Source organism: Hydractinia symbiolongicarpus, chromosome 15, assembly GCF_029227915.1.
Source record: "Hydractinia symbiolongicarpus strain clone_291-10 chromosome 15, HSymV2.1, whole genome shotgun sequence".
Lineage (NCBI taxonomy): Eukaryota > Metazoa > Cnidaria > Hydrozoa > Anthoathecata > Hydractiniidae > Hydractinia > Hydractinia symbiolongicarpus.
In genome coordinates, this window is record NC_079889.1 from 7,923,036 (window position 1) to 7,945,506 (window position 22,471).

At 33.3% G+C, this 22,471-nt stretch overlaps 1 protein-coding gene across 1 annotated transcript in view; it reads left to right on the forward strand.

Moving 5' to 3' along the window:
• Window positions 1-22,471, forward strand: part of LOC130629135 (nuclear pore complex protein Nup160-like) — a 36,635-nt gene that overhangs the window by 11,836 nt on the left and 2,328 nt on the right. Inside the window, exons 4-35 of the mRNA XM_057442241.1 lie at window positions 559-637; window positions 1,352-1,466; window positions 1,976-2,048; window positions 2,266-2,354; window positions 3,270-3,344; window positions 5,237-5,334; window positions 5,465-5,555; window positions 6,231-6,299; window positions 6,927-7,028; window positions 7,202-7,306; window positions 8,298-8,363; window positions 10,408-10,519; window positions 12,353-12,414; window positions 13,274-13,377; window positions 14,027-14,092; window positions 14,169-14,266; window positions 14,645-14,805; window positions 15,302-15,435; window positions 15,725-15,801; window positions 16,208-16,382; window positions 16,844-17,052; window positions 17,171-17,253; window positions 17,845-17,940; window positions 18,074-18,168; window positions 18,857-18,953; window positions 19,139-19,244; window positions 19,720-19,793; window positions 20,468-20,572; window positions 20,977-21,166; window positions 21,732-21,858; window positions 22,010-22,039; window positions 22,388-22,459. Of these exons, the coding sequence (XP_057298224.1) occupies window positions 559-637; window positions 1,352-1,466; window positions 1,976-2,048; window positions 2,266-2,354; window positions 3,270-3,344; window positions 5,237-5,334; window positions 5,465-5,555; window positions 6,231-6,299; window positions 6,927-7,028; window positions 7,202-7,306; window positions 8,298-8,363; window positions 10,408-10,519; window positions 12,353-12,414; window positions 13,274-13,377; window positions 14,027-14,092; window positions 14,169-14,266; window positions 14,645-14,805; window positions 15,302-15,435; window positions 15,725-15,801; window positions 16,208-16,382; window positions 16,844-17,052; window positions 17,171-17,253; window positions 17,845-17,940; window positions 18,074-18,168; window positions 18,857-18,953; window positions 19,139-19,244; window positions 19,720-19,793; window positions 20,468-20,572; window positions 20,977-21,166; window positions 21,732-21,858; window positions 22,010-22,039; window positions 22,388-22,459 (3,235 nt within the window). The remainder of the gene's footprint in view (window positions 1-558; window positions 638-1,351; window positions 1,467-1,975; window positions 2,049-2,265; window positions 2,355-3,269; window positions 3,345-5,236; window positions 5,335-5,464; window positions 5,556-6,230; window positions 6,300-6,926; window positions 7,029-7,201; window positions 7,307-8,297; window positions 8,364-10,407; window positions 10,520-12,352; window positions 12,415-13,273; window positions 13,378-14,026; window positions 14,093-14,168; window positions 14,267-14,644; window positions 14,806-15,301; window positions 15,436-15,724; window positions 15,802-16,207; window positions 16,383-16,843; window positions 17,053-17,170; window positions 17,254-17,844; window positions 17,941-18,073; window positions 18,169-18,856; window positions 18,954-19,138; window positions 19,245-19,719; window positions 19,794-20,467; window positions 20,573-20,976; window positions 21,167-21,731; window positions 21,859-22,009; window positions 22,040-22,387; window positions 22,460-22,471) is intronic.

Here is a 22,471-nt window from a genome sequence, read left to right on the forward strand (position 1 = left end):
GTTATAAGGACAGATTTGATACAGAGGAAGTTGAGTTTAGATCTAACACAGTCTAGATCAGATTGGAGTGGGTCATTAATATACCCTGTCCAACTCATGGAATAGCATGGAATACGGTCGTTAAGCCAAGAATGATGAGTGTATCCTCAACCCATTTATTTCTTATATTTTGACATTTTACAATGGCAAAACAATGTTGCTTTACTATGACAAACCTGCTGTTTTACTACCAATGCTATCATGAAGTATTAGAAGTTGGTACAAAAAGGTAAACAAGTGCATCACACATTTTGGTTTTGCACAATGAATTACCATGTTCAAAGAAACCCATGCAAGTGGTCTTAACTCCTTATTGTGAATAAAGTGAGACGGTAATTTTTACCTCATAGTGGAGGCACTGTTTTTAGTCTTATATGAAAGTAAATATATGTTTTTACACTTTTAAAAGTAACCAATTGTTTTATGTTGGTTGATTTAATGTCATGTTCTTTGTTTCTTTGCTGTTGCACAGTAAATTGTATACCAATCCAATTTTTTTCTTCTTATTTGATTGTTTAGACTTCAGCAGTTGTATTGAACTGAAAGAGACTGGTGTGATGCAGCGCTTATGGACTGGTCTTGTTCCTTCTTTTGTTAGGTATGGGTAATACCTTACCTGCTTATTGCGGTTGATTAATTGCAGTTTTGTTGTAACAACATTAGCGTGATTTTGATTTGCAAAATTTTTTTTCTGGTAAAGTGTTTTTATATATATATATAGCTTTTCTCAATATTTGGTATGTACACACATAAAAAAAAATACAAGAACTGTTGATTCAAGCTACTTATGCAGCCAAATTTTGATAAAATAATAAATGGAATTGTTTTAAATAATTTTGTTGCTGACACTGTTGGTTCAAGCTACTTGATATCCACAAAGGGGGCTGATCCAGGCTATTTTGCCCGTCATTATATCGATTTGTGAGCGCAAAATAGATAGAAAATTTTAAAATGTTTGCAAATTATTTCATACAATATTTTCATGGTTTTGGCTATAAAACCAAGATATTTTTTATGCAAGGGCACATAGGAATAAGACATGCATATCAATGTTATATATTTTTACATATTGTTTCAAACGACTCGCTGTGCAAACAGAACAAATTCACACATGCCAACAAAACAAATAGACGGCGGGTTACCATTATAAAGAGATTGTTGATGGCCAATTTAATCCGTGTCGGCGCTTGCATGAATGTTATGGCAATACAAAAATATTCAGACTTGGTGTTTTAAGTGTTCAAGTATTGTTTTGTGTTTAAAATTAATTTAAAAAATACTGTATTAAATTATTTTGGCATATTTTTTATAGAGGAGATGATTCCTGGATGGGTGTGGAATCACTGGTGATACACAGCTTCAATGAAGATGATGTTTATGCCATAACCATATGTAAAGATTTAAAAATAAGAGTTTGGGACATTAAGGTATGTCAAAGTAGAAACCTTAGTATTTGAATATGTAGACTGTAGTCTACCAAACAGCTGTGAAGATTGTAAAAATATTTGGTTTTCATCTTGTCATATATTCTATTAATTGTATAATTGCACCTCCATTTGGTATCACTCAAGGAATACCAGCCAGGTGAATACCCAGTCATCAGAAGAGGTTGGTGAAGGTTGGTAACTGAGTTGGTAGAGTGCTTGATTCATGTCCAAAAGATTGTGGGTTTGATTCTTACACAATGCACTTATCTAGCTGGGTAGTTTTTTGTAACTCAAGATAGGAGCTTTAAACACTCTAAAACTGCCTTTGTGGTTCCTCCTAGAAACAACTACCTGGGCCAGCCACATGTTTCATCACAGCATTTTGAATGCTTAAAAGGGTTTTTTTGGACACCTGGTGAACATACAGACTTAAACCTGTTACATCAAAACCCTATACAATGAATTGATGTGCTTAACTATCTCACTACTTATTTTGGTTGAAACCTTAGGGTCAAAATTGTGTTGCAACAAAAGATCTCATCCCACTGATTCCAGATAAACCTGATTTACAGACAGATTCAGGTAGTCAATGTCACATGCACGGTTTGTAATGCAAGCTGAATTATTTTAATTATTTTAAATGTTGTCACACTAGCACCAGAAGTGAAACCTTAATCTCGTTAATTCACATCTGGATCAAGGAATATTTCAATATTTCCTATAAATTCATGTTATACTTAAATTCCTTTTATTGTCAAATACTGGCAAGCTTTGCAAGATGTTCTGTTTTAATCTTTAGTTGGCTCATTGATGTTAAAGAAAGCACGAAATCAAACTACCAGACAATTGGTGCTAGCAGCTCATTGTTGTCTGGCATATAATTCACAGGTTGAACTTTATTTCTTGTTTGCATTAACTTTACTGTTTCAGGTCTGAGTGGAAAGTTTTTTAAAAACTTAAGGACTATCAATAAGGGGAGAGTATCACTCTTGCTCACACAATACTTACCCAATTTTGAGAAATGAGAAACTAGCTGAGCCATAAATTGCTTCCCCAATTCCACAAAAGATTTGTCTGGCTGAGCAATATCATACTTGCCCAAATCTGAGAAATGATACACTAGCTGAGCCATTAATTGCTCCCCAATTCAACCAAAAATTTGTCTGGCTGAGCAATATCAATTCATTTCACCTGGAAGTCAATGTAATCTTTCTTATTATTTGCAGTAAAAAATAATCAAAGTATATAAAAAAGATAAAATAGATAAAAAACATTTTTGTAATAAAATATGCATTTATAAACTTATTCTATTTATTCAGGTTGCTTGCCCAGTCTAAACTATTGTAACCTTGGGCGAGCGGTTTATTGCTCGGGTATTATTTTCTTATTAATAGGCTTGAATTTCCTAAGAAGTTTCAGTTCACTGCTCCTGTTATTATAATGGATAAAATCTGAAACTTCTTTAGTCTTTAATGTGTAAAAGGTCAGGTGTGGAGCAAATTGCACTCCCAAAATTGTTTTTATGGTGTGGAGGTGTGCTAATTTAAAATATCTAATTAGTCTACCTACAAGAAATAAACTGCTGCATGAGTAATCTTGGTTGTGCATGTGTAATTACGATCTCAAAACAGCACACCCAATTCTGTTTCAAGGATGTTTGCTGGTGTGCTAGTTTGACCACGTGCTAGAATGACAAGACTGCTTCTTTGAAAGTCTTGTAAAAAATTGTTCTAAGAATAACGTTGTATATAATGTAACCTAAATTATTTTCTTGTATTACATTTGTCTTTCTTTTTATGATAGTTTATCATTTTGGAAGTTTTCAAGGAACAGAAAGATGTCGTTTTAATGCATGTCTCAAATTTCTTTTCAGAATTTGTAAGTTTGGTACTATTTATCTTCTTCAAAAGCTTCAAAAGCTGTAAAATGTTCGTTATTCAACAAAAAAACGTAATATTATTCGTAAAGCGAAAAAGGTCCCATATGTTTACTTTTGCAGATCCTAAGTTACAGGGATTGTCAGTAAAAAGTTAAGATGCCGAGGACTTGGAAACAAGTACAATGATTGTTATGTTAATTGTTTAAGTTGAAATTGTTTGAATGCACATGCGCAGGTCTAAAGTTACTGTCAAATTTAATTGTTTCTTTTATCACATACGGACATGATTAAATATGAGAATGTTGAGAGAAAAAGAGCCTTTTAAAAAATTAAAAAAGACTAGAAACAATTTTTCAGTGGGTCAACATTTTTTTTCACCTTGAAATCCCTCTAAATTTCTCAAATGACTGCTCATCATTTGCTTCAACGCATTTCTATCTTCTGTGGTTAATTGAACAATTATAGCTGTACATGTTGTGTCAAGCCAAACAAAGGACATTAGGGATAGTCTCAAAATGTTTGTATGTTTTTTTCGTATAATTATAACAAATGTCATACGAAGTGCTTCGTTTAAAATAAAAATATAAACGAAGTTTATACAAACTTTTTTAATACATGATACAAACTTTTAAACGAAGTTGTTTTATCATACAAAATGAAATGATACGAACTTTGAACGAAGTAAATTGCTATACAATCTTGAAACGAACTTCAAAAGTACAGGCGTAATTGCGCATAGATATTTCCATACGAAACCAGAAATAAAAGAAGTAAATTAAACAAGGTTAACTTCTTTGGAAAGACTAGCAAAATTGCGTATTCATAGGTTCAATCTACACAATCTATGGCGATCTCTTAGCTTCTATGATGCCGTTTTCATGATTTTTAAACGATCTATGGCGATCATTTGGTTTTCTATGATCCCGTTTTAATGAATTTTAAACGTTTCACAGTGATCTTTTCGGCTTAACGTCCGTATTCCATGCTAGCATGGGTTGGACAGGGTATATTAATGACCCTCTTCCAATCTGATCTAGACTGTGTTAGATCTAAACTCAACTTCCTCTGTATCAAGTCTGTCCTTAATAACCTCCTGCCAAGTCTTTCTCGGTCTGCCTCTGGGCTTTGCCCCAGGAACTATCAAGTCTCTACACTTTCTTACCCAATTATCCCCCTCCATTCTTTCCAAGTGCCTCAGCCAATTCAATTTTCTTATCTGGATAACATCTTTAATTCTACGGATACTTAGCCTGCTTCTTAGCTCATCTGAACTCTTTCTGTCTCTCAGGTTGGCGTTACGCATCCACCTAACCATTCTCATACCATTCCTTTCTAAACGGTCAAGATCTTCCTGCTTCACTGCATATGTCTCACTACCGTATAACATAACACTTCTTACACAGGCCTCATACAACCTACCTTTTAACTCAATTGACAAGACTCTGCTAGTCAACAAAGGAAGTAACTCTCTGAACTTTTTCCAAGCAGAACCTATCCTTCCAGTAACACTTCTTCCAACACCCCCCTTCACAATTATAGCTGATAAACAAACTTCATAAAGCAAATTTTTATACGCACTTCTTTGAAATGATACGAACTACATACAAACTTTAATTTAAACGACACAAACTTTATACGAACTTTTAATTTTGATAAAGTTCGTATTAAAAATAAAATGATACGAAAGATTTAATAAATCGATACGAATTTTTTATACAAATTATACAAACTACTATTTTGAGATGATCCCTTAATATGTAGCAACTCTAAATACAAATACATTAAACTAACATGTAGTCCATCAAATTCTGCAAGCATGCAGCATAACTCGAAAGTTACTGGGCTTGAATCTTGGAAATTAGGAATTTAGTACAGTTCTTATTATTTTTAGAACAACATTCAAGACCTGTACCTCACATATCAATATATATGGGCGTTATGGAGCACGTCAGATGGAGAGCATTCAGTTTCATATGCTCCTGTTGAAGGGTTGGTGTTTTCAGTATACATCTAGTGTTTAAACAGAATCAGGAGGGAAAAATGCCTACCAAGAAAGTAAAGAAAAAGTCTTTTGAGTGGTGTTTCTGGATACGTAGTTATTATATTCTGTCATTTTTAGAGGAAAAAATTTCGAGAGAGGTTGGCATGTTGTTCACGTAAAACGGCCAGAGAAAAATGAAGTTTTTATCCCAATGTTTCAAGATGCAAAGGTAAAGAAACTTTTATTGTTTTGTTTGTTCGCTGTGCATATTTCTTATTACTATGCAGGCCTTGCTAGTAGCAATAATGATGTTGTGCGGTCTTTGCACTTTATAACTTTTTCCATGTTGAAGACATTGACAACATTTAAATTCAAAAACCAAACGCAAGAACCGGGTGTCTAAACTAGCAACTCTCTTCGTCTTAACTTCCTTGTCTCTGATAGCTGAAATAATCTTCAAAAAAAAAAAATAATAATTATGATGTTTCAAGATCCTCACTTAGAAGTCATCAAACTAACTTTAAATGTTTTTGCCAATGAAAAAAAATGTTGTTTAACACAAATCAGCTGTTTTATGTTGCAAAATAATAATAAGCATTTTTGTTCACTACCACCCAGAGGTATTGTAACACAAACACTAGGAAGAAAGTTTCTATTCTTTTATGACATAATTTAAGAAGAACAAGAGCCAAACAAATTTTGTTAAAAAAAATAAAGCTTTCCACTTAACTGTTAGATTTTAGTAAAACCTCTCATCCTTGTGAAAAACCTTAGTATGGGTATTTGAGAGTTAAGAGTACTGTGTAACACAACAAGATTTCACATCATTCCATACCAATCCTGCTACATTTTCAAATTCTTAACCCGACTCCACAATTCCCTGTTATATTTCATGTTATTTCAGGAAGTCTACTTGGAAAATCTTTTCACGCCTGGGATGTATAACAAACAGTCAATTATGAAAGCTCTTCAGGTAAAAGCTTACAATAGTTATAGAAATGCTATACCCAGTTTTATGACATTGTTCAATGTATCTATATAATAAAAGAGTTGGTGATTTACTGTCCTGTTATTGTGCTACTGCAGTATACAGCCAAATTTGTATGTGATGACACATCTTGCATAAGCACAACAAAAGTTAAAAATAAGTAGGAATATAAAAAAACTTTGAAAGCTGAAATGCATTGAAGGTTACCTATGAGATCATTCTTTTACTATCAGGCCATTCTTCAATAATTGTGTTTGCCAGAAAGTTAGAAGAAAAAATATAATTAAAATTCTTGTTCTAAATTTTCAAAAGCAACAAAATACTTTTATATAAAATTGATTTGTTTAATGGCTAACAAACAGTTATTTAAGGATGGCAGCAATACTAAGATTAATAAATTGAAAGGCAATAGTTACTGTACAATATTAGCTAGCATGGTAGAGATTTTGCATGTACTTTGTACCTTAGGCCAAGGCAAAAATGTTGTAACATTTTTATATATATAGGCTTAATAAGAAAAACTCTCACACTCACACTATGTACTAGAAGGCAAAAATAAATATCTTTGCCATAACGGCAACACAGCTTTTAGTGGCCCCATTGGTTTTTTAGGTTTTCACCAAGACAATCGATATTGGGGAAGACTTTTTACCCGACGAAACATGTGATTTATCTGCAATTAAAGAAAGTGTCTTGCAAATACTAGATTTAGAGGTATAGAGTTTTCATAATTTATCAACACAACAAAACTGTTGGTTGAGAGATATTTTACCTAATGGCGATTCCTCCAATAAAATATTACATTGTGTTATGTGATGATATTGACCACCAGATGTTTGATTTTGTTTTAAAAATGAAGTTTTATTGATTGAAATTGTTTGCCACAGATTGAAAAAAATATGATTGATCGTGAGTTACTACCAGCTGAGTATCAGGAATTACAGCATCAATGTTGGTCACGATTTTACTCATTTGTTCAACAATGTAGACAGGTATGGATTATTATTAACAGACTTAACCTCATTTGTTCTATCATAGGAGATTTACATAAAATCTACTAAACAGTGGAAAAATAAGATGTATTTCCTAATAGTAACCCTAGATGTAAACGCTTGCGATCGCACTTACATGCCCCCGCATACACTTACTATTTATTCAAACATATGATGAAATGCACGCCTAAACATATGCAAGGTAAATTCAGAAGTTTCATTTACAATTACACTGAGTAAGGAAAATAATTTAGTAACCTTTCAAATAAAAGGCCTTTAAATGAAAACAATTGTGTAGATAAAAAACTGGATCACGTAACCTTACTTTCCTTATGCAATTCAAATTCCTTAACTACAATTTCATCGCTCTCTCTATAAACAAATATTTTGTTTTGAATCCTATCCTAATCTCTTTACATATTTGCAATTACATTGAGAATATTGAAATGATTTGCTTCTGGTAATAGAGCAGTGTTGTGTTCTACAAATATAGTCACTTGACTATATTTTTTTTAATATTTCCAAATTATTTTTTTCTTAATGGGATGTTGGTACAAATTAACGAATCACCAGTTATCTTAAATTTCATTACAAATTGTTGATTTGATGATAAAAATGTACAAGGTTTTAATTGTACTAGCAAAGTCATCAATAAATAATGTTGCTCCATTTCAATAATATTCTCTTTAAATCTGGTCTGTATTTTATATATAATCCACATATATATCGCTTTAACAATGCAACAAGCATATTTTAATTAAGATATAATAACCAATATAACGTCATATAACATTCTTATAAAGACCTCCACCATTATTGAAATTCCAAAAATTCTTACCCCCATAAGCATGTAGGTTTTCTTAGTCACCAATTGCACCTAAAAATTTTGAAAGGTAATTAATTTTTTATCAAAACAAGTTCAAAAAATGGGTGCATATTCTTAAGCCTACTTTACCATTTGGCACTGATCAGGTTGTTTTATTTTTCACAGGCACGTGAGACACCACTTGGATTGCATGTGGATGAAGGTTGCACAAGTCCAATTATCATTAGACAGGTATTGTTATGACTTTGTAACATGGTATATGTATAATGAGGACGTTTATTAGCTTACCAAAACGAAAACCGGTTGAAAAAATAACTCAATTAGTTTACTTATTTTGAGACATAACTATGGAGCAAAACTAAGCAGTTTGGAAACCATTATTAAAATAGCAACGTAAAAAATTGCTTTAAATTTTATGTATACTCTGTACTTATTTGTTACTCACATACTCAATCTCTACATTTGCCCTCAGGTTTTGTATTTTACAGTATAACTCTGAGTAGTAAAAGTATGCTAAACAAATAATGAGTAAGTAATAACAGCATGACTGGAAAGTATTTGTTTCAATGTTTAACATCATAGTAATAACAAATAGTGTTTAAAATAGGGAATTGTTTATTGTAACGGTGTCAATTTAAAATTATAATTGTTGATAAATTGACCTTTCGTCTCATGGACAAATGACCAAGCAGTCCATGACATCAGCCCTAAAAAAGCTGTCATTTTAAACTGGCAAGCGTTGGAGCAATGCTATATGCATCTCTAATAGGTAAAAAAACTTAGTTACTGTTGAAAGGAAAAAAAGACAACAATTACTTTTTGTTACTTACTATTGTATAAAAATATAATTTTTAGTGTAAAAACTAAAATGAAAAGATAAACAAAGATATAGGTCTTATCATATTATCATCATTCATCATTCTCGGCTTAACGTCCGTTTTCCATGCTAGCATGGGTTGGACGGGGTATATTAATGACCCTATTCCAATCTGATCTAGACTGTGTTAGATCTAAACTCAACTTCCTCTGTATCAAGTCTGTCCTTATAACCTGCCTAGTCTTTCTCGGTATGCCTCTGGGCTTTGCCCCAGGAACTATCAAGTCTCTACACTTTCTTACCCATTTCCCCCCTCCATTCTTTCCACGTGCTCCAGCCAATTCAATCTTCTTATCTGGATAACATCTTTAATTCTAATGATACTTTGCCTGCTTCTTAGCTCATCTGAACTCTTTCTGTCTCTCAGACTGGCGTTACACATCCACCTAACCATTCTCATATCATTCCTTTGTAAACGGTCAAGATCTTCCTGCTTCACTGCCCATGTCTCACTACCGTACAACATAACACTTCCTACACATGCCTCATACAACCTACCTTTTAACTCAATCGACAAGGCTCTGCTAGTCAACAAAGGAAGTAACTCTCTGAACTTTTTCCAAGCAGAACCAACCTATCCTGCAAGTAACACTTCTTCCAACACCCCCTTCACTGCCCAACATATCACATAAGTAACGGAAGTTCTCAACTATCTCTAACGAGCCACTGTTGTACATCATTGAAGCTGGAAATACTTCATTCTCTATAATCCCACCTTTGCAACGCTTGCATACAAACTGAATGTCAGCTCTTAACCTTCCACCAATACTACTGCATTTCTTATGTACCCAATGCTTGCAAGTCTGACAAAAAATTGAGTTACTACCAACCCCTTTTCTGCAAACTCCACAAGGCCACTTTCCAACTACAAGGTCACACTTGGCTGCAATGCTACTAATCATGACTTTAGACTTGCTGTTTTCGCCCTTAGCCCTTTCTCTTCTAGTCCTTTCTTCCACTTCTCAACTTTTTAACTAATTCTTCCATCGACTCTGCTATGAGAACCAAATCATCTGCATACAATAATTCCCATGGACAACCTGTTCTGAACTCCATCGACAGCGCTTCTAAGACTAGAACAAACAACAAAGGACTAAGTACAGAACCCTGATGTACACCAACATTTACACTAAATTCATCACTAAGTGAATCGTTAATCCTTACACGACTTCTAGCATTGCTGTACATAGACTGTACCATCGTAACTAGCCACTCATCCACACCTGAAGCTGTCTGAGTAAAAATATTGCATCTCTAGTGCTACGCCCTGGAACAAAACCAAATTGCATCTTGTTTATATCAATTCTTTCTCTCTATAAAAACCTTTAATATCCTTGCCACTTAAATTATGCTTTGTTTTTCAAGAATGTGTAAGCAACACTCGCAATATATTTGCAGGAAATGTTTGGCTACCTGCATTGCTTGGATTGGGTTGATCATCTATACTTAACAAACCTTGACACATGTGAGGGAGTAACGTCTTACATTGAAAACGAATTGGATCTTGATGGTAAGGATTTTGAAATTGAAATTTAGATGTGCATGAACTACTTGTGGGAGAAACGTTTATCATGCATTTACAATAAATACTTGTTTAAAGTATCATGATATGGTGTCTGTTACTGCAACTGCTGTCAGAGTGACAAAAATGTCTTTTTATCACTCTGACGTTGCCTGTCTTTTAATTTTCGTATTTTTAAAAATACACAATTCTATTTTTAAAAATGCGAAAATACGCGTATTTTTAAATACGAATTCTGTATTTTGAAAATACGAAATACGGAATTCTATTGTTTTAAAAATACGAATTAAAAATAGAAGCCGTCGATTTTCCTAGAGAGCATTTGATAAGGCCCTTCGAAAAAATAGGTTGTTTTAGATGTTTTGCTGACATCAGCAGTGCATATACAAAAAAAGTTGGTGAAAATGTTCATTCGTTGCCTGTAATAAGAAGAGGTTGAAACGATGATCAAAATAATGTGCAGGATCCTATGTTTTTGAGGAACGCCTGAGAAGATATAAGGGTTTAAAAATTTTGCTGACGTCAGTAAAGCTTGGTTCTTACTATGGGCTAACGATGAGCTAACCGTAGTGTGCGTAATGTGTTAGCTGATTTCAACTTTTGAGCTGCCTGATGTATTCGTTTCACGTTCACACTACGGTGCATCGTTAGCTCTTGTAGCTGAATCTAATGCGAGAAAGAATAAAAAAGAAAGATAGAAAGAAAATTATTACTACTTCGAAGAAGACAACGTGGCCTAGAAAGAAAGGAATTAACAAAATTACGTAAAAGGAAACAACCTTGGGTTAGAAAGACAGGGAAAATCTTTCACCCTGAACGCCAACTCTTCTCTTCTTTGTCAAACATCATTTTTTTTAATTTTGTCAGCCATTTTAGTTTTAAAATGACCTTTTGCAACAAAACATACTACTATTTTTAAAATCAAAAATCGCTTTGAGCAAGATTTATGTCGGCTTCCTTTGAAAAATGCTGGAAGTTAGTTTATCTCACTGTTGGCCGGAAAAACAATATCAAAAAACTTTGATTTTAAAAAATTGGCTAACAATGAGCTAAGGATGAGTTCAGCTCGAAGCTAAGCAGGTACTTTTATGTTCACGCTATGGGCTAAGCTCTGTGCACGTCATGCGCACTATGGTTAGCTCATTGTTAGCCCATTGTGAAAACGAAGCTTAATGGCCCGTCAAAACCTCAAAAAAAATTTGCCTTTATCGCATAGTTCTTGAAACGAAGGTTTTGTGATGACGTCATCAACCCATCCATTCCTAAACGGATTTGGGGACCCAGGTTTGGGAAACGTACCCAATTTGGTCCTAGGTGATCCTAGTTACCTACGCAGTGAAAAATCATTGACGTCACTACTTCCTTTGCCAAGTTATTTGGCCTCAAAGTTTTAGGTGCACTGTAATGGCTTCATTAACTTAAATTCAGATATTGACGTTAAAGTAGTGTCAATAACGTCGCGCCGTAACATAACTTTTTCGCAACATTAAAGGAAAATGAACATATCCACTTTGCCTGTTACAGACAGACAGACACACTGACACAGTCTCTGTATTATTATAAGAGATAAAACATGTCACAGATTGTGGTTGTTTGCCCTGGGAATAACACACAAAACATGCAACCATGCTAAATCCCACAGAAAATCAAGACAAATGTTGATCAAAACAATAGAAAAGGTGTTATCTTGCTATACTATTTCTAACTAATCTGATGATAAAACTTGTCAGTAGAAATGCCAACAAACATAGAAAATTTGAAACTTATGTAATTATTTTATATTTTTTAATTTTCTAATAATTTTTAAATTGTTATATTTAGATGGAGCTTTAAGTAGAGACATACTGTATGTTGTTGAATGTCTAAAGACTATTCCAGAACAGGTAGCGGTTAAATAATAGTTTTGGTATTTACTTGGTCAGAAAAGGGGAGGTAAATATGGGAAATAACTGGTCACAAGAATTTTATTATAATTATTTAATTAAATTATTTTTTAGCAAATTATTTCTGCTGGGAAAAGTGATTTAAAAGCTTAGTATAAATATTATTGCAAATTTTTGCAAAAGACTGGTATCAAAAAACATTTTGGCAAAAATTAAGCTGGACAAAGTGAGGCAAACATAGGCAGTCTGTTTGCTCAGAACTGAAATGTCTTCTTTCCTTTGCTTCATAGAATGAAAAAAAATCATTTATATCTCTCAATGCTGATCTTTGTGACTATGCCCATATTTATGTTGCCCCATCTCAACATACATACCAAGAGAGATTATAACATAATAGAGAGCCAAACTACCAATATCCTTGTCTATTTTGTAATCCTGGAACAACGCAACAAGAATTCACAAACAAATTTAAACTTTAATAAATGCTTATTTAGCCATCCTTATTTTTCTAGTCTTCTTTCCTAAATAAGTCTTGCCTTCCTTTTTTTATTGCCGAGGTAATCTGGGTAATCAAGTCATGTACCAAACATAAAAATTTACCTAACGAGGGTTTCATTGGCTGCAGAACATAAGCAGAACACAAATTTTAGGATAACATGCAATTTAGCATATTTATAAATGGTGCAATGTGCAGAAAAAGTCATTAGTCTGATCCTAATGCATAATAAAAAGGAACTTGCTTGATAAATTCTTCCTTAAACCTCATGTTATTCTACATTTAAATCAAAAATAATTGTTTTCCCAATTTTTACCATAACTGACACAATTCAGTACGCATGACATAACAGCATTTTTTTAGTTCAGCCAAGAGGTTATCCTTGGCATTGATAAAGATCTCAATGGAAATGAAGATGTGAAGTTGTTTTTATCGTGTATGGCTTCTGTGCTAGTCACTAACAGCAGGTAAGAATTTAAATTGGAATGACTGTGTCGAGTTTTGTCTCTTAATAAAAAAGAACTGGTAGCTCGCATTAAAAAATACTTTTTTTTGTTGCTAGCTGGCAGAAACAGGAGAACTTCCATTAAGCAAAATTTAAATGTTAATAAAATTGGTAATTCCTATTTCTGCTGTTATATACTCCTCCTGTTAATAAATACAGGCAGCCCAGCCAGAATAGAGTGGTAGCAAAACAACCTTGGATTCGCTAGACAGGGGCAGCAAAAATTGGTTGTTTTTTGCGTATTTTGTTTTAATTGTATTTTGTGTTATTGAAACGACTTAGGATTAACTGTAATTGACAGGAACAGGAGAAATAATTTTTTCACCTGGTATTTTTAATTGCCGTGTTGTACAATTAAGCAGCACTATAAGTAGTTAAACCATGAGATGCAGTCATTTACAGTGCTTATTATTAAAAAACTGTTCTTATAATCTTACACTACCTCGCTGCTGCGAATGAAGGACATGGAAAACTTTGCTGTCCTTTATGTTGGTTGTATTATGATTTTTTTTCTGTCTCATTTCAGCTTTTGTGAAAATTGTGCAAATCTAAGTTTTTTTCTGTCATGTTCAATCTAACTACCTACCAGAAACATTTTCCCTTTGTTACAGTGATTTCGAACAGTTGGTTGGCGATCCAATACAGAGAGGTGATTATTTATGTGTGATAGAAGCAAGGTGAGCATTTTTAGGTAGAGAGATTTTATGTATATTTGATTTACAAGCTACATGTGTGTTTATTTTTTGTGCGCAGATTAAAGCATATTCAAAACCCACAGAAAGCAGTAGAGACTATCTTGACTGCTTTAGAGGTTTCTGAATTTCCAAGTTCAGCAGCTCTCGATATATCAGGTAACTTAAATTTATTTATTTATTTATTTACCAAATTAAAAAAAGTGGATAACAGTTGCTTATTGGTTTGGTGCATTAATAAATAAATTTAAGATGGAGAAATTAACACAAAGGGAAAATTTAAAGGTTAAAACTACAATAGGTAACAAAGATATAGTTTCAAGAAAAAGTACATTTATAAGAGAGGAAAAGTGGAAAGAAAGTAATGTAATAAACTTTTTATTTAATAGGTAAGTTTTGTTATTTTGCTATGGAATTACAAAGCACAAAATCAAAAGTACAGACAGCTATGACTTTATTACTGATAAAAAACTGTTCCGTTCTCAATGTTATTATAATAGCATCATGTACCGTTAAGGAGTTATCGTTTTTATTTAGAAATGGATGAACTACTTACTCAAAATGCTACTCAATTTTTATGCAGCAAAGATGGTGTAAACATGATTACTGAAATACTTTCAAGCACTGCATTTCATCGAATGCATTTATGTCGTGACTTATTTGTTTTGCTTAAACTGATGGAAAAGATTAGCTGCAAAGTATGTCACCTTTGTTTATAAGGTTAGGATGGGAAAGTATTCAAGAGAGTGTAGTCAAGACCTTCAGCTTATTACCATATCCCTATAATTAATTAATAGGAAAACTATATGATTTCCATTATCTGTCTTTGCATGATTTTGTATTACGGATACGCCAGAATGGGCTAAGCTGGGTCGAACAAAAAAGGATAGGGTACTATATTATATAAAATATAGGATTTTTTCACTGGCTAATACCTAGCTAGTAAACATTTTTATATGACTAAAAATCTCTAAAAATTACGGTATAGGCAGAGGTGCAAATCCTTTGAAATGACAAGTCCTTCCAACCTTGGGACCATCAAGGTTAGGTGAGTTTAAGAATGAGCACAATAAACTACAGAGTCTGGAAGACTGTTATAGGGTTCAGACAAGACCCAGCAGCAGTCAAACTACGTCCGATTTAAATAGAATAGTTTTGTTGACATTATCTTAGCTTGGTAAAGTTTTCCTTTAGATTGGGTTAAGTTTAAACGTTGCGAGGGAATTTGGTACACCCATATCAAGTACATGTTATGACATGCTACGAGCCTATCATGCGGTATATTGGTCAACGAAAAAAGTTTTTGAAGATATTGACCCAACAACTCTGTATGTCTGTTTTTTTTTCTTATTTTGTTAACATTTTCTATAGTAGAATGTAACCAAATTTATTCATTCAAAAACCATCGTTATGTTTTTAGAACATTTTATATTCTAAAAGAGTTTAAAGTTGGTTAGATTCTAAGTTGATTTTCAAAGGAAATGAAAAGCATTTTGTGAATTTATGGATTCTCTTTTCAGAATGTATTTTGTTTTAAAGCGTTGCCATCGAAAACATGTTCTGTAAAATATTAGTTCTCTGAAAGTAGTAGTCTCCAATGAGAAGTATTTTTTCTAGAGATATTAACCTAACCAATCTTGCTGCACTTCAGTTAACCGAACGAAGTCCTGCGTCAAACACAGCTAGGAAGATACGTAAGTACTTCTGTTATCTAATTTTAAAAACAGTTATTTACCTAAGTTTAGTGTATGCTATAAAGTATCAGGTGCAATCACGGTGTAATCCAGCGTCGTCAGCAGCCATTAAACTGCTATTTTCCAATTTGAATTGATCTTGAATTTCCATTTTATTGCAAAAGTAAACTACGTTTACACCAACATATGAGGCTTGTAGCCCATTTATATAAACTGGGAAGAAATAAGATTATATTAATACTTTAAACCACCTCAATGAAATTCCCATTTTAGATTTAACAGCAAGTGTTTTAAATTCCTGGATTACACCCTGACAATTTCTCATTCTTACTGTTAATCATAAAGTTGTAAAACTAAGTAAGGTCCCTGAGTGTGTATATACTGGAAAAGGTTCTTCCAATCATAGCAACAGATAAAGACACAGAGGAACCGTTGTCTCTGCTTTACTGTTTCATCAGAGATGTTGGAATACAAAATGCTTTAAGGTATTTGACAGAAACCAACCTAAACATGCTGAAGCCAGGAGATTATTCGACGTTAGAAATGACGAAACTCATCACAAGGGCATGCTTAAACGAAATGTATCCTTTTGTCGCAAAGTGTTATTTTGAAGTTGTGTTTTTTTTCCTCGCTGTTTATAAGTAATACTTTTTTAGAATTTTTTTTTCTTTGCTGAAGCTGTTTCTTAAAAAAACAGGGCTTTTTAGATTTTATTATTGCTTTTTCAGAGTGTGTGCCAGATCTTTAAAAAAAAATTAAAACTTTGATGCCTTAAATATCCACTAGACGAAAATTTTAAATGTGAATATTTTCAAACGTTCTGTATAAAGTTTTGAAGACGTTTTATTTGCTCTAGTTATACATATAAATGTTACTTGTGTCTGTGCTAAGAACCTTCAATTGCAAATCCTAGGCTAAAACAGGCAAAAAATATAGGGAAAAAACCTTGAAGTGTTTATTTATCACTTTATAAAGGAAATCTTGTTCTTTAGGATAATGCTGATCATTTTCTCTGTTTATTCTTTAACTCTGAAACTATCAGATGGGTTTTGAATGAAAAAAGTTCAGATTTTCCAGAATATCTAGCTGCACACTGCCAGTATTGTCATTTGAACGAATATTTGCACTTGTGTGATGAATGGTGTTTGGTTAACAGAGGCACAAAGGATTTCTTGATTGCCCAGTCGTATCTTGGTAGCGATGAGCCTCACAAAGCTTTAAAGTATTTTATTAGTGCTGCTAGAGGCATAAGTAAGAATATCCTTGTATTGTTGTTTTTGTTTTTGTTGTGTTTTAATAATATATTTTAATTAGCTGTAATTTAAATTGCAACCAAATAAAAAAACAAATGTCATATTCCATTTTATAGGCATGCAGGAACCATTATTGATGAATCTGCTTGAAGGAGACGAAGAAAACAAACAAGAATCGTTAGTACACTATTTCATCAAAGTAAGTTGACTCAACTTTCATATCCTTTTATTTATTTTTTGTTTAGCATATATTTTAATTGATCTTACCAGTAAACGTAAGCTACAAAACCTTAGAAAGAATTATCAGGGAAAAACTTACTTCTACTTTGTACAAAGAATGTGTATTGTTCATTTTAAAATTATTGACAACATGAATCATTTAATATATTGTCTACATTAGCTGCAAATGAATCAGGATTTTTGTCTAAGGAACCAATTTTTAAGATGTAACAAAAACGCACAGGGAAACTCTTACCCTTTTATTCATGTACAGGCAAATTAGTGATAGGAGGCCCGAACAAGGCCTAAAATTAGGCTTGTTGTAATGGAATTTGATAATTGGATAGCACGAGCCATTTATCGGAGTTCTTCCAGTTTTAGGAGTTTTTTCATGTTACTTGGTATACCAAGTGCTTTAGAAACAGATATTTCAAACTTGTAGAATATATGCAATGTTTACCAAGTGCTTTAGAAACAGATATTTCAAACGTGTAGAATATATGCAATATCTCCATGTAACTTACTTACAGCCATCATTCTCTTCCTGCATTATTTTGTTTATGTTTTCAAGGTGATGAGACTGTTTGAACAATTTGAGTATCCAAACTTTGTTATATCTTCTGCATCAACAGCAATAACCATCGCAAAGAAGAATGACCCAAGTGTGGTGAGCGAACATCCTGTTACATAACAATGATCTATCATCTTTCTTAAAGTTTAACTATGATTCAAAAGTATGGAAATATACTTTTTATCCTATATTTTATATGGGTTTTTTATTTATTTTAATTATTATTTAGCCAATGTTATGGTCTGTTATATTTAAAAATCACATGGAGTTGGAACATTACAATGAAGCATATGCTGCCATCATACATAACTCGGATAGAATTCGGTAGGATTCTTCGTATCCTTAAAATACGTTTTAGTAACCCAAGTTTCAAAGTATCGTGTGAAGATACAGTACTATGATTTCTTTAGAATAAACAAGGACCAAACTGTCTGCCAATAAAAACTGTCACTAAAAAATAAATATAAATGGTTTTTATGCTAAATTAGATTCGTCTTTTTCAGCTGTACTTGCTTTCAAGTCCAATTTCTCTTATCTCACCTATTTTTCTGCTGACATTTTTATTGCATGGCGACCACCTGAAAACCCTTAAAAATTCTACAATCTACTTTTTTGTCCTGGAATCTTCTTAGATATTACCAAGCAAATATTCTAAGTTTTTCTGGAAATTAACCTTAGTCAAAAACCTTCTCCGTCAATAGTGTCTCACCATAGCATTATTCTTGTGGAATGTAATCTTCCCAAGAAAAAATTATAAAGATCCTCCAGGAATTCTAAGAAAAATGTTGGAGACAAACAACTAATCTTTGAAATACTTTTTAATTTTTGCTGTCATCGCAAACAAGGAATTTTTGGCCTGCAAGAATTACAATGTCCTGGAATATTCTAGAATGTCTTAAAATCTATTTTCTGGATTTTATGTGTCCACTATGAGAAGATTCAAGAATAGTTCTAAACCCATTTTATTAAACGTTTTATATATATTTGCTATTGTAAAAAAGGTTTTATTTAGACGACATGATTGTCTTCGATTCTTCATCATAACGTTATGTGAACGAGGCCTGTTCCAAGATATTTGTTCCTATCCATACGTTAACCTTGAAGAAGAGGTAAAATATTGGATATTTGTAAGCTTTCACAATAAAATCTCAGTGTGTAATTGGTAATCTCTTTCTAGGGGATCTTAGTGTATAATTGTCAAACTCTTGCAAAGAGATCCTGGTGCGCCATATTTCAGCTCTCACAAGCAGATTCCAGTGTACCATTTTTGAACTCTCTTTTTTGTTTGTCACAGGTGGTGAATATTATTGAAATACGAGCTCGTACGATGGACATTACAGTGAATAAATATTATGATTTGTTGTATTCTTACCATGTTATGAAGAATGATTATCGAAAAGGTATTTTATTTTGTGTTCATTGATTGTTGTTATTGTTGATGAAGATGATGTTACAATTGCAGTTATTGTTTTTGCAGTTTCATTTGTTTTGTTGTTGCTGTTGCGTTGGCAGTTGTTATTGTTATTGTTGTCTTGTTGTTGTTGTTATTGTTGTTTTGTTGTTGTTGTTTTTGTTGTTGCATTTGTAGTTGTTTTTTTGTTGCATTTGTAGTTGTTTTTGTTATTGTTATTGTTGTTGCATTGGTAGTTGTAGTTGTTTTGATGTTGTTGTTATTGTTTTTTGATGTTGTTGTAATTGTTTTTGTTGTGACTGTGTTTGTTGCCGTCTTTTCTACGTAGTTTTGTATGTATCCTATTTTTGGATGTTAATTTTCGAGCTTTCATTGCAAATTTTTAATCACACGGTAGATGAATGTGTTATTAGGGAGGACGTTTTAATAATGCATGTGTAATGCGGTCGTAACTTCTTCTCTAGCTTCCACAACAATGTATGAACAAGCCTGTCGGTTGTGTACAGAAATGCACGGCCTGAAGTCGCTGCAGAAACAGGTATACAAATTTCTCGTTTATGAACTGGTTTCCACTACATTTCCACTGTTTTAATACTTAAAATATTTTCTGTGAAACCTAAACCACTCCTAACGGCAGAGTTCCATTTTTAAATTAAGTTTCGTCCAAATTCAACCTCAACGTTGTTGCTTTCACGTGGAAAAATTTAATTTTTTTTTCTTATATGGTATAAATAAGTAAATACGCATTTCAAAATACACGCTAGTCGAAAGAAGTAAATAATGGCCAAAATACCTGGGAACAGAGGGGGAAATTTGAAAGTTCGTTCTCACTTAAGAACGCTCGGTAGATATAACCACATGACTAGTGCATTTTGAACGGTCCTTACCTTACCTACGCATCTGTAGAAGTTATTCTTTGATGTCTACTGCCTTCAATTAAACACTTTCTTTGTTTCTAAGACTGGCCATAAAACTTCGAATTCTCCATAAACTGGACTAAACTCAGGATACCTTCTATCACAAACCTCCTTCTGTCTCGCACAAGCACCCTTACTACCACATTGAAGCCTATTTTTCTCTAGTTTTCCCCATCCATAAATTTTCCGGTTACTTACTAGATCGTGCCTTTTAAGTTCGTCCACTAGAACCCACTATTTTTTGCCCGAGATTTGTAAAATGCTATAACATTTCAGCATTTTGTTTTTCTTTCAGGCTAAATGTTATCTAGCTTCCATCACAGCGTTAAAATTGGTAGATCCCAAATATTCATGGATAGTGAGACCGCAAGAAAAATCACAAAGCGTCACCTCGTCTCGGGTATGGGATTGACTATTGCTTTGAAAAAATGTCCTAACCGTATAAGCTCCAAACAAGTCTCTGACGTATTTTATACATACAAATCGAGGACCCAGGGCAGACAATATCTTGAACTTAAATTTTTGAAGAAAATGTGTCTAAACCGTCACCATGGCAAGGATGTGTTAATTGGTTGTTCTCTCCACAAAATCTATTTTACTAAGTTCATCTCCTTAAAAATTCAGATAACGCTGCAACCCTTGATTTTTTGTGTATAAATGTCTGAAGGCATATTAAAAAAAAATTATTTAGACTAACAAATCGAAATATATGCAAATATATAACCTAAGCATGCTTAGGATGCATAGTCTCGCCCTGTTTCTGTTTGTTCCAGTTGCGTTACCATCCTCAATTTTACTTTTCAGCACCAACAACAATATTCTCACTCACCCAAACGAAAAGAAGATGGGGAAGAGGTGTATCATTCAGCGTTAAAGAGACCGAAGGCACACAAGACAGTGATTGTGGAGATGGACGATCTGGAAAAAGAATATCTTCTGGTCTTGGCGCGTTTGAAGCTTGTACAACATAGTAAAAACGACTCAATTGCCGTTGGTGAGTAGCACCCTATTTGAGCATGCCAATTTCACCTTCAGTTTGACGTCGGTTTCTTTCCCCTAACAAAGTGTCAAATGCTACATTCCATACTTTATCTAACACATTTGAAATAACTTACCCCAATTGAGCACGGGCCTTTTAGGGTCTCGTCAAGCACAGACCCCCCATATATCAGCTCTTGATATAAAACTTGGTGGCGTCATGGATTTAATGAACAAGTCATTTTGTAAAATACGTGAGTTTTTATCCGAGTTTTTGCATGAATATTTTTTGTTGAAATATTTCTAATTATACTTTATTTTATATTTTAACACAACCTTTACTAGTTAAAAAGTTATTTAAAAGAATCTGAAGGGGGGACAGGGCACTTCACATCAAGGGAAGGTTTAACCCCTGGGGTTAAAGCTTAGTGTAAATTTGTATAATTGATATATTAGGGCAACATATGAAGTAAAGAAATATGAGGCCAATATATTGCATACGAGCCAAAAAACGAATATATTGTGTACAATAAACAGTTGTCCGGGGTTTGTTTATAATTTTTCTGAACTTTCTTTTTAAGGGCCTGGTTTGACACCTGCTGAGACTATTGGCTTACTTTCTCAAACTGGATTGTTCGATACTGCATTTTCATTGGCTCAAAAGTTTAATCTGTCCTTCAAAAATATATTTGAATCTTTAGCTGGAAAGTAAGATTCGTCTTTATTGTGTTCTTTTTTTTGTGAAGAAGTACTCAGGGTGATTTAGAGCTGAAAAATTCTATCGATTTTCTATTATAACATTGCTTAGCGTATGAACAAACCAATCAAAAATTTTTACTCTACTTTTGTTTGATTTCAGATGCGCAAACTTAGTAAGAAGTAAAGTGAGGTGAGTGGTTGTACACGCAACATTGTTGCCGTAACATTTTTTTTGTATATTTGCGACGTTGTTATGGTAACGAGTTTGTGTCGAAACTCCGACTAGTTTCTAGCGATTGTTTTTCGCTAATTCGAAAACGCACCAGCAATTTGTTCGAAATAAATGTTCGATTTGGGCAGCGTTCGAATGATGCATGTGCCAATGTTAATATTTGTAAAGCATTCGGAATTTTGTTTGGTAATTATTCTCTACATTATCTTTTTAAAACTCCCCTCGTTCACAAATTGTTTTTAAATTTCGATGAACTGTCCGCCAACGGGTGGACTTGAAAAATTAATTACCCTTATATATGTTTAGCGAATTTGATGAACGATGGAAATGGCTCACCCTGAACGAAATAAATACAACACAATTGGTTTCAGCTAAAAGGTTAGTAAGACA